Consider the following 12,653-nt stretch of genomic DNA (forward strand, 5'->3'; position numbering starts at 1 on the left):
CACAAAAATCAAGTGAGGAAAATGCTGTCAATTTGTCTAAAGGAGTTTGCAGTGTTGTGAGGTTGAGCAGGCCGGTGAGTCTAGCTGTCCTTTATCTTAGTCCTGTGACCTTTCCATGAGATGAGTTATGGAAGTTATTTGTTTTTTAAAACTTGGATCTTGTGCAAGGAGAGACCACAAAATCCTATATTTTATAAATGATAACATTACTATTGAAAACTAGGATCAGTGGGCTTAACAGTCTATGCTGTAGCTGATGATAAATGAACACTAATCCTATTGTGTGTTTTCTAAAGGGGAAAAGCACCTCCTTAGAAGTGACGGAATAATCACTGACTATCCAGTGTTAAGAGTTTTAAATTTTCTGTTGTGGAGTCTAACCAAAGTTGCACTTTTTTCAATATAATTTGTTAAATGTAGCTATTGGTATTTAGAGAAGAATGATAGAAAACAGCTCATCAAACTTCATGAAGTAGTGTATCAGATAATCCTAGCTCACTGTCTGGGTAAAGCCTTTACCTTCAGATCCAAGAACTGAATTCACTGATGTCCACACCTTAAGGGAAAATTCATTTGAACCACACAACAGAGACCTCGATTGTCATCACTTGGTTACCACTAGTATTTCAAATTGTCTTTCTACAATATAGGTAATTCTTCTGTAAGTTACCAGTATATGGAACCGGAGTGAATTTTTTAAACTTTCTTTCATACAGAAATAGGATCAGTTTCACTAAGACCTCTCTGTGTCCTTATTTTAGTGGTATGTGCTGTAAGTTCTTTGCTTTCCAAATTTTTTTTCTCTTCCGCTTATGAAAAATAGTAATTGATAAAAGTAGAACCAGGGTGGAGAAGAAGCAACAACCAAAGAATATCAGTGGTTTCTTTTGCACAAGAAATAAGCAGACAATGCACTCTGTGTTTCTTGGAGTCTGACTGCATCTAGGACTAGTGATGTCAGAAGGGAAGCCACTGTTGCTGATCAGTTTGTTGTAAAGCTGAACTGAGGATTTAGCTTTGAATTCAGATGTGAAGAATCCAAATCTGGGTTTAGATTTTTCTTCAGTCAGTTTGAATGCATAATAGCCTTTGATTTTGACTTTATCAATCAGTTGTGCTGAAAAATATCAGAAATGAACATTAATCACATGGACTATAAAGTAAGTAAGAATTTAGTTTCCATTGAAATAAAGTCATACCCATAAAAAAGTAGTGATTGTCCTTAAAGGGTTTTTTGACATTCTTTCATGATTGGTAAAAGTGAAAATATGTGTAATTTTAAAAATATGTGTAATTAAGTTTTTAAACATTTGAAGTAAAACTTTGATCCATAATATAAAAACTGGGAGCAGAGCACAGAAGCGCATTTATGAATTGGAGCCATGAAGGTGGAAAAGGACTTACACTGTTCAGTTGATCATAAGCACAAAAGTCTTACCTATTTGGCTGGTTTCAGGTCTCCAATACGTCCTTGGTGCGGCCCAATAACCATACTTGGTTTCCCCTAGTCACTTGCTTGGCTGTTTAACACCTCTCCCTCCTCAAACATAGCACCTCTGTCCTTGCTTTGAAGGGATAACCTTCCTTCCTATTTTACTGAAAAACATACTCACAGGAGAATTCTTCAAACTCTCACAATCCTATCTATCCACCTACTACCATACTTCTGTTGCTGTGGATGTCCTTTCCATGCTCCTGGAAGAGGCTGACTCTTATACACTGTTTATTCTCTGATTTACTCAAGGACATCTCTCCATCTGTTCTCCTCTCACATTTCCCCTCACTATTGGTTCATTTCCATATAAACATGCTATAACTTTTAGTATCTTATGCAAAAATATCCTTGATTGCACACCCTCTAGTGAAAGCACTGGCTCCTACTCACCCTACTCATTGGTTTCTCATCTCTCTGACGTCTGAGTATTGAAGTCCCAGGGCTCAGTCCTCTATGTTTACTCCCTTAGTGATACCATCCAGCCTTACTGTTTCTAAATCCCATTCTTGGTCTTAACTCCCAAGTTTGTATCTCAGCCCCAGACCTGAACCTGAGACTCCAGTTAGCCTATGTGACATCTCTAATTGATTGATTAATAGATGTCTCAAACTTTAACCTGTGCAACACCAAACAACTCTCCAAAAACCTGTTGTCAGTCTCCCTGACCTGGTAAATGGCCGCTCACCCTTTAGTTGCTCAAACCAAAACAGATTTCATTCTTCACTCTTCTAACACTCTCCATCCAAGCCTGATGACTTTACCTTCCAAATCAGTCCAGAAGCTAGCCACTTCTCACTATCTCTACCCTATAACCTAATCCAACCCACCATTATTTCTTACTTAGACTCCAACCCTCCCTGATTCTGTTGTTGCTCCTTTATAGTGTATTCACTGTAAAAAAGAGTAGCCAGAGTGTTTTTTAAAGACTGTGAGTTAGATCATGTTCCCCTGCTGTTTAAAACCTTAAATAGCCTGTCTCTCACAGAAAGAGCTGCAGTTCTTAACGATGGTTTACTAATGCCTCTTCTACTTCCTTGACCTCATCTTTGATTGCTTTACTCCCTTACTCATTCTTCAACCTTCCTGAACCTCAAACAGGCCAGGCATGCTCCCACATTGGGATTTTTGCATTTGCTGTTCTCTCACCTGGAACACTTCACAGATAACTGCACAGGTTTGCTGCCTTGTTCCTCCAGGTCTTTGAAGACGTCCCTAACTACGCTTTAGAATTGTAACCACTCCTAAACCCCACTCCTGGGCACCCTCTTCCCTCTTTCCTGCTGTGTTTTCTCATAGAACTTTTTGCTTCTGACACTCTGTATCTTACCTGCTGATTCTCATCCCACAAAAATACAGCCTTCATGAGGACAGTAGTCTTTATTTTGGTGAGTGCTGATATGGTGCCTAGAACAATTTCTGCCCATATTCGGTGCTCAGTAAACATATTTCTGGGATGTTTTTGCTGCTTCAACAAATCTATTATGAATATTTAAAATTAATATTTAAAAATGATAGTAGCAAATGCTGGAAAGAGTAGGAGATAAAGACTCTCAAACACTGCTGTTTGGTCCTATCAAAATAGATAAAATTGAGGAAAATTTTTTACAGTATTAAAAAAATAGCTTACTAGGGGAGGGGGGATAGAAAATGCCTTTATAACATTTGACCCAATAATTCCATAGTGGGCAGTCCTTAGGGAGATAATTAGGAATGAAGACACAGGTTTGTATTCAAAGATACCTACTTTTTAGTATTAAAAAAGAAAAAAGAAAAACCCACAGGGCTGCCTGGGTGGCTGTCTGATCCAGAGCATCAGACTCTGGATTTCTGCTGAGGTGGTGATCTCAGGGTGGTGGCAAGCTTGAGCATGGAGTCTGCTTAAGATTCTCTCTCTGTTCCTCTGGAGTCCCGCATGTGGGGCTCGAACTCACCAAAGTGAGATCATGACCTGAGCCAAAGTCAGACGTTTAACCAACTGAGGCACCCAGGCGCCCCTATGGGTTGTCATTGTTTTTGATTTTTAAAAAAATGCTTTTCTATCCTTGCTAAACTTTCCCTAATGAGCTGGCATTGTCATTAATGCGCCTTCTCCCCTCATTCTTTGGTTCACATTAGCTGGTAATGTCCTATTTCACTGTATCTGATATGGCCCCTCGCCTCACCTTTCAAAGCCTCCTGAATGTACTTCTCTAAGTAGTATTTTCGGAGTTCATCATTCTCCAGAGACTGGTCATCGATGCCATTGGCCGTGATGTAAACATCCACGTCTCCATAGTTCTTCTGGATCCACCTCAGCACCTTGCGCTCCCCCCAGGGCAGGACAGCCAGGCGGCTGGGCGAGCTCAGGCAGGTGATGTCCTGCAGAAACTGGACGTCCCTGTCCGCGTCGTAGCGGCTGCCGTTCTGGCGCGCGTGCATCACGAACCAGGTGGTGAAGTGGTTCAGCGCGTAGAAGTCCGCGGCGCCCTTGACCAGCCTCCTCTCCTCCTCGGTGAACCGAGGCAACGCGGAGCGCGAGAGCCCCTGCCTGTTCTTGAAGGCGATGTACTCCCTCATGGCCAGCGGGTAGTCCCCGGTCTTGAAGAGGGGTTCTGCGAACCAGGCGATTTCGAACTGCAGGAAGCGCTCAGCGGCCTGCCAGTGGGAGTCGGCGTAGGGGTTGGCGGGCTCCGCCCAATCCGAGTGCAGAGACAGCGACACGGCCCCGTGCTGCGCAGACCTGTACCGCCGGTCGTAGAGGTGCCAGACCAGGGCGTGGGCAATCAGCAGGTTGTGGGCTGCCCGGTAGGTGTCGTTACTAGTGTGGCTGTAGATGTCACTCAGCCTGTTGGGCTCGTTGATGGTGATCCAGAGCCTCACCAGGTCCCCCAGCTCCTGGAAGCACAGCCCGGCGTAGTCCTGGAAGGCCTGGACTGTGGATGGGTTCAGCCATCCCCCGCTGTGCAGCAGGGGTGTGGGGAGACCCAGGTGGGCGTGAGTCGGATAGTACAACGTGACCATTGGGGAGATGTTGAGCTTCAGCCCCTCACTGACCACGCACCTGTAGTACCTCAGAGCTTGACGGTTAACCACGGACAGGTTGCCGGCGGGAAGGATTGAGGGCCAGTCCAGAGCAAACCTGTAGTGAGTGACCTTCATTCTTGCCAACATCTCGAGTTGTCTTTTGATGCTGACAAAATCTGTGCATTGGGCTGGCCGTGTTTTCAGCCTCACCCCTTCCACACGGTGCAACAGTCTGTTGCCTGTCACATTCCACACATACAGGTGAGGGTCGCTGAACTGTGGGGAGGAGGCCACTGCCTTGGGCTGTGAAAACAAGCACATCGAAGTAAGGCACACCCTGGCAGATAGGCTCTTAGCATACATCGTTTAAGAGGAAGAAGGGGGGGTCTTATTCTGCCTCTCACTGACAACAAAGAACATAAACAAAGAATGTAGCTTCTTCATAACGATCTGAATGTTCTTCTAGTTCTCCTGGTGATGTCATAGAAGAGGCCTGGATGGATCATCCTCTCTTCTAGCTCTTGAAATCTCCCAGGGAGACCAGAAAACAGGGAAAGAAACACACCCAGGGCTTGGCTTGGATAACAAGTTGTTTTTCAGAAAATACTGAGAAACTCCTTTCTTGTCCTAAAAACTCAAGTTATACAGTGGGGTCTCTCATGATTCTGTTCAAATGCATTGGGAAATTTGGGTTGGTACCTTCAGTTAAAAGGAATCATGAAAGATGGACCTTCCAAACCCTGCCATAAGTTGACAGCAAAGTTAAAATTCCAGTTGTAGAGGATTTCACTGAGTTCGGCACTTGGAGTCAACGGTGGCTGGTTAACCCAGCCATAGTTCCTACAAGAGGCTAGTGGGATGGCATAGGGAATGGCCCTTGCATTTACTGAATGCAATTTTCTAGCACCTTACATTTGAAAAGTCCAGGTGATATCACATATGTATCATTATGTTGTCCCTACCCATGTGTCTGTGAGAACACGGCATTTATTCATCCAACAGGAGAATACTGAACACCCTCTTTATGCAAGATACTTGGATTATGACTGGGGAAAACAGGAAAATATCCCCCAGAAACTCCCAAATTGACTCTTGGATCTGATGGTGTGTCATACCCTGCCCCTCCACCAAGGAGATAGTCCTGGACTCCTGTCCTCATTCTCCCTCTTTGAAACTTGGGCTTGGCAACTCTGGATAGTGACAGAGCAATGTCACCCACCCCACAGATGTGCCGTAATGAGCCAATGACTCTGGCAAAGCACTCTGTCAACTCTAAAGCAATCTATAAACCTAAGGTAGTCATGACTTGGGTTTAGTTTTCCATGGTTGCAATAATTGCCTGCTAGGCCCTTGAGTATAAATTAAAAATAAAAAGGCTTAAGAAAAACATCTCCAAATTCAGAATTAATAGGAAAAATAAAAGTTCTTCATTTGTGTTAAAATACCTTTTCTTCCTTTAGCTGAGTTTAAATGCACCCAGAAAAAAAATGATAATTAACCTTTGGTAAATATTTTCCCTCTAATTGTTTTCTTGTGTGTCATTCTTCGTAGTCTAATTACAAAACCATAACACTGCCCACTTACCATCTGTCAACCAGTTATCTAGAACATTAAACTGAGAGAACATTGACCATGTGAGCATGAAGTTAAATGTGTATATAATTATTTGAGTACAATCCTTCTAGCTTAGATTGACAGTCTCAGTGTTTTGAAACCTCAGAGCATCAATATTGAAAAGGTGTTTACAAAGAGCAATCTTGCTGTGAAATAAGGCAAGAGCCAATGAGAATGTGTCTTTTAAAAATCTCCAAAAAGCATTAGTTTTAGCAAGTGGGTGTGATTAATCTAAGAGATCTCATTAGAGATGGTGAACCCTGATTTCAACCCTAGCTCCCAAGAGCTTGTTTCTAAAATTCTGTTCTCCACTAAAAGGATCCTGGGCTCTTTGGAGAATGGCTTCTTCCAGTCTGGGGTAGGAAAAGAATGAGGTGATGCTGGTACATCTAATGCCAGAAAAATAAGGATGTGCTTAAAAACTGAAAGGGAAATGTCAAAAAGACACAGGAGCGGTTTGAAGGAGTCCTATTGGCTACTTTGAGTGAGATAATTTGAGCATCAAAATGAGTAATGAAACAATGGCAGTAATGAATTATAATGCACTGAAGTTAAGAGAACTACCCAATATATGTTGAAGGAATAATATAATTAAAAATTTGCCATTTTGCAATCTACAAGGTAATAATTCAGGTGAAGTTTATGAATCAATATTAAGACCATTAGTGACATATTGTTAGGAAGCAGGATATGTATACAGTCTCAAAGTGTCATCAGCAGATTACTTTCTAATTACAAATGGAAAAGTTACCTTTCAATTAAGAGATCTGGCAAATGCTACCTTAATCAAGAAATCTGGTAACTACTACTTCCACACATTAACATCTTTCATAATGAGACAATGACATCATGTGCTTCCTGATGTGATATATATTGAACCTCATCTACATAGTATCATTCCAGAGGTTTATTGAATCCAACAAAGAAACAATCAAAGAAAACCAGAACATGAGACATTCTACAATCAATTGGTCTGGACTCTTCAAAACTGCCAATACCATGAACTTGGGGGAATTATTCTGAATTAAAGGAGGCTAAAGATGAATGACATCCTTGTTTGTATTCTTGATCCAAAAACATTTTTTAAACCAAAAAGGACATTTTTGGAAGATTTAGGATAATTTGAATATGGAATGTGATGATATTGAATCAATATTAAATCTTATGGGTATGATAATATAATAATATAGGAGAATGTTCTTATTTTTAGGAGACACATTTGAATAGATATATTTTGGGGTGAATTGTAATGACATCTGAAACTTTTCACTTTGTTTATAAAACATAAACACTTTATAAAGCATAAAGAAAATGTGGCAAAATGTTAACAATTGGTCAATTTCGATGAAGGGAATATGGGTGTTTATTGTACTAGTTTGAAATATTTCAGAACAAAATGTTGGAGGAGGGGGTGCCTGGGTAGCTCAGTCAGTTGAGCATCCAACTCGGTTTCAGCTCATGTCATGGTCTCATGGTTCATGGGCTCTGGGCTGACAGTGCAGATCCTGCTTGGGATTCTCTCTCTGCCCCTCCCCATGCCCCTATGCATGCTCTCTCTTTCTCTCTCTCTCAAAATAAAGAAACTTAAAAAAATATGTTGGAGGAGAAAAGAATGCTGAGAGGCAGGGGGAAAGTAAGATAGGGATATTTGTAGGTAGGCATACTAATATTTTTAAAATGTTACTTTCATTTTGTCAGTCTTTGTATAGAGGACATTTAGTTTTTTTTTTTTTTTTTTTGGCATCTATTCATAATCCTCTGGCTGATTTTTCAAAAAGCACCCTAATTTTCCTTGGCAAACAATTTATCCTCATTTTTAGTCCAAGTTCAAGGAAGATCGATGTCTACCAGGCTCCAGGGGTAAGCATGAAACCCAGACATGGTTGATCCCAGAATTGCTTTCCCCTGACCTAAGTGACTCACTTTCGCTCCTAGGAGTAGGAGTAGGGTCCCCAGATGGGGTAGACATTCACAGTGTCAATCACAGGGGTATAGGTGGGTCTTCAGATGAAACAGAAACTTACAGGTTGAGTCATGTGCAGGCAGGAACTCTTGTCTCTTGGGATCTTTCTTTGCGGGTGTGGAATTATAGAAAATATAAACCCATTTGAAATTGTAGGGAAAAGATGGCGTGCCTTTGCCATGTGTAGGAAATAGGAACTGGGTAAGTAGTTGGCTCCATAGGGGACACAAGTGGAAGATAAGTCAGTCCTGTATTTAAGTTACTCTATATCTTTCCCCCCTTTATTATCTCTGAGCATTTACTAAGTCATGTTTAAGTATCAACAGGGGTTGATATTCATGACCTGTGGACTTTGTTCACTCATGGTTTGAGCCATTTTGTCTGGTCCCATCCCTTGTACATCTTGTTGTCTTTCCATATGCTTCTAGAATACAGGCCATAGTGTGGTATTGTGAGATCTTATATCGTGGTGTCATGAAACAGATCTTTGTAACCTGAATGAGTTACATAACCTCCCTAAGCCTCAGTTTCCTTGCTTGTAAAATGAGAGTTTTTAAGATTTAATAGAGAGAACGTGCATACATACAACAGCTACATGCTTGGCACATAATAAGTGTTTAAAAAATAGTTGCTATTATTTTGAAAAGAGCACTGCAAATATGGGTGCTTGAGAGTTGCCTGTTATAGTTCTGCCTATTTGTGTTACCTTGGGCAAGTCACTTAGGTCTCAGTTATGAACTGATGGGTCTCACTTTCTTAATCCGTAAAATGAAGGATTTGGAATAGGTCTCTAAGGTCTCATCTCGCTCTAAAAGTTGACCTTGCATTGAGCACTGGCCATGTACCTGACACTGCCCTAGTAAGGCACACAGCAGGCAGCAAAGCCTCAAACATCTCCACCCTTGTGTGGAGAAAGCTTGCATTCTAGTAGGGGGAAGACGTGATAAATAAGAAAAATGTATAGGGGCTCAGTCAGTTAAGCATCTGACTCTTAATTTCCGATCACGTCATGATCTCATGGTTCATGGGATCGAGCCCCTCATTAGGCTCTGTGCTGACAGCCTGGAGCTTGCTTGGGATTCTCTCATCCTCTCTCTCTGCCCTCCTGCTTCTTGTGCATGCTCTCTCTCAAAAAAATAAACTAGGGGGTCCTGGTGGCTCAGTCGGTTAAGCGTCTGACTTCAGGTTGGGTCATGATCTCACGGTTTGTGAGTTCAAGCCCCGCATCTGGCTCTGTGCTGACAGCTCAGAGCCTAGAACCTGCTTTGGGTTCTCTGTTTCCCTCTTCCTACCCTCCCTCCCTTGCTCACTCTCTCTCTCTTTCTCTCTCAAAAATAAACATAAATAAATAAACTAAAAAAATTTTAAAAATTAGAAAAATGCATAAAGTAGTTGCTAGGGGGTGGGATAAATGGAGAGATACTGGTCAAAGGACACAAACTTCCAGTGATAATATTAACAAGTTCTGAGGATCTGATGTACAGCATAGTGATTGTAGCTAATGATACTATATTATATATACTTTAAAGTTGCTAAGAGAATAGATCTTAAATGTTCTCCCCACAAAAAGAAATGGGAATTTTGTTATGGTAGCATTTTGCAATATATAAATGTATCAAATCAACATGTTGTACACCTTACACTTACACAATGTTGTATGTCAATTGTATCTCAATAAAGCTAGGGGTAAAAAGAAAAATGTGTAAAGTACATAGTGGTATGTTAGTGATGAATAGGATTCACAGAAGAAAAAGAAGGGGAATTGAGGAGATAGTGACTTTTTGGAGTGGAGCAAAGCCTTATTGAGAAGGTGGCATTTAAGCAAATAATCTGATGAAGGTGAAGAATGAGACATGAGAGGCTCCACTGGGATACAGAGACCTCATAAGGCAAATTATTCAAATCTATCAGATAACAGGAACCACTTGAATAAAGAGCCACTAATAATTTGCTTTTGGCAAACAAAATCTGTAAAAAGCTTTTTCTTATAACTTTGACACTACTGACCAATGCCTCCTTCAAAAGCAACTGTAAATTCCCTCTAGACTGTATACTCCTTGAGGGCAGCCTTTTCATCTCCATCACCAAGGAGAAGTTCTGGCACATGAGAGGCTCTCGGTAAGCATCAATTCTCCTCATTTTCCTTCCTCTTTCCGCAACTCCCCTCCATCACCTCCAAGTAATCATATCTGATATTGTCTGATAGTTGTCACTGAGTAAATGAAATAAAATACTGTGTACTGTTTGCACCAGTTCATAGTTAATTTGTAAGTAGCCGCTTACCTTAAGGACAGATTCAGTGACACCCCAGGAAAAGTCGCAGGGAAACTGACCCTGCACATCTGGCGTGGACTCTTTTAAGGTAAAACCATTTTCTTGTACGATCTGTTTATAGTAATGTGCCGAAGACTTGGGCCTTCTTTCTTTTTGTTTACTATTAAAATCCACATAAAATAATCCTCGGCGAGTGGTGTAAGCATCCTGCCATTCAAAGCCATCCAGGAGAGACCAGGCAGTGTAGCCAAACACTCGTACTTCATCAAACCTTATTGCTGCATAGAGAAAGAAAAGCAGAGATGTTCACTCTGGTTCACGGTTATGATTCACTAACAGTATGCTGGGGGACATGTTGCCAGGAGCATATTGTGAAACCAACTTTTCCCCCTAATTTAAAGGCTCATTATAGAAAATAGAAAATTTATGTTTATACTGGAAAAGTGGCAGTTATTTTCATCCAGAATGGTCCTCCCCCTACCCACAACAAGTGAAAGATACAGTGAAATAATCAAATTTAAAATATTCCTGAGACTTAGTATGCAAATCTGTGTCAGAAGGCATAGAAATTTCCAGAACCCTTTGGGACCAATGCAGATGTCTGCTTGTGACCAAGAGTTTCGCATTTCAAGCTTGGGTTGGTTCCCATTTGTGGAGAAACTATCTCCTAAGTAGCTACCCTTTAAGGACTGAAAAATCAGCTTTGAGAATAAACATAAGTGAATGAGCATCTAAGGAAGAAAACAAGTACAGTGGTGTAAGAGAAGGACTGACCAGCCAAGGGGCAGGAGGTGCAAGGGTGCTCTGGGGCAAGTTTGTTGACCTCAGTTTCCTCATTTGTTAAAAAAGATGGGAAAAGATGATCTCTCAGGACGTTTCTAGCTTTAAAAACTCTGATTCAGGAGCATCTGGCTGGCTCAGTCAGTGGAGTGTGCGACTCTGGATCTTGGGGTTGTTGAGTTCAAGCCCCACGGTGGGTGTAGAGATTACTCAAACATAAAACCCTTAAAAATTAAAAAAAATAAAATAAAAGAAACTGATTCAATAACTTCTAGGAATTGGGCAAAAATGAAATATGGAAATCAACAGCAGCAATAAAAGCAACAAATGCCCAAGTCAATCATGAACTTTTTTTTTTTCTTAAGAGCCCTCATTTCTGCATTGTTGGGTTTTTGTCACTGATGTTCTTTTCCTAAAAGGTGGAAAATCCATGCCAAAAGATTCTAGTGAGATAAATATATTTCGGTAGGCCCTGGTGCTAGTCCCTTTGGTGTTGTACAGTCCTCAGGGGAAATGGAATCGTAACATGTAGGGAATGTATAGCCCTTCTGCCCGACCGTAGGTATTTGGCTCAGGCCCTGTACGCAGAGTCCTGTGTTCTGGCGGTCCCCATATGCACATTCCTGTGACTGGGCATGGCTCTGTTCCATGCTGCTCCTTCCCACAGGTTGGGGAAACAAGGTCTTGCTCTCCCAGAGGACCCTCCCTGAAGACTCTCTTGCAGAACCTGGGATTTTCCTCTGGGCTTGTGACTTCTTGCTTGTTTGTTTGTTTGTTTGTTTATTAACTCTATCCCCAACGTGGCACTGGAACTTATGACCCTGAGATCCAGAGTCACACACTCTACTGACTGAGCCAACCAGGCACCCTTAGGCTTATGACTTCTAAAGAGAGCTACAGACTTTTAGAAAGATCCACTAAGAATTTCTTTTTTTTTTTTTTTTAATGTTTATTTATTTTTGAGAGAGAAAACAGAGCGACTGGGAGAGAGGCAGAGAGACAGAGACACAGAATCTGAAGCAGGCTCCAGGCTCTGAACTGTCAATACAGAGCCCGATGTGGGGCTTGAAGCCACGAGCTGTGACATCATGACCTGAGCTGAAGTCGGATGCTTGACTGACTGAGCCACCCAGGCGCCCCAAGAATTTCTTTGTATTTGGGTGAAATGGAGCCCAATTTTGAAGGGGACAAACCCACCATAATTTGAGCTTATCTTCTGCTCCATTATTTCAATAGTCACCTGTAGATGTCACTACTTGAATAGTGGAAAAGGTATGAGGGGTCACTAGGGGTCAGAGAACTATCTAGGAGCCATAGAAATTACTCAGCTTTGCCATTCATGGCTCATTCTTTGTCTCCAGGCCTTTTTACTATTTAGTCATGTAATAGAATAAAAACAGCACAGTTTCAAGAAAAGCTTTCAACATCTTAAACCAAGTTACTACTGTCAAAAAACTTTGGGATGTATCTCTTATAGCATGCCTTCTTTTACAAAGAATGATACAGCACCTTGTTACCAACTTA

At 41.4% G+C, this 12,653-nt stretch overlaps 1 protein-coding gene across 1 annotated transcript in view; it reads right to left on the reverse strand.

The window, feature by feature from the left end:
• Positions 1 to 688: 688 nt before the first annotated feature.
• Positions 689 to 12,653, reverse strand: part of KLB (klotho beta) — a 33,022-nt gene continuing 21,057 nt past the window's right edge. The window contains exons 3-5 of the mRNA XM_042936592.1: positions 10,359 to 10,627; positions 3,658 to 4,801; positions 689 to 1,117 (exon numbers count right to left, since the gene is read on the reverse strand). Of these exons, the coding sequence (XP_042792526.1) occupies positions 753 to 1,117; positions 3,658 to 4,801; positions 10,359 to 10,627 (1,778 nt within the window). The 3' untranslated portion in view covers positions 689 to 752. The remainder of the gene's footprint in view (positions 1,118 to 3,657; positions 4,802 to 10,358; positions 10,628 to 12,653) is intronic.

The sequence above is a fragment of the Panthera leo genome, chromosome B1, assembly GCF_018350215.1.
Source record: "Panthera leo isolate Ple1 chromosome B1, P.leo_Ple1_pat1.1, whole genome shotgun sequence".
NCBI lineage: Eukaryota > Metazoa > Chordata > Mammalia > Carnivora > Felidae > Panthera > Panthera leo.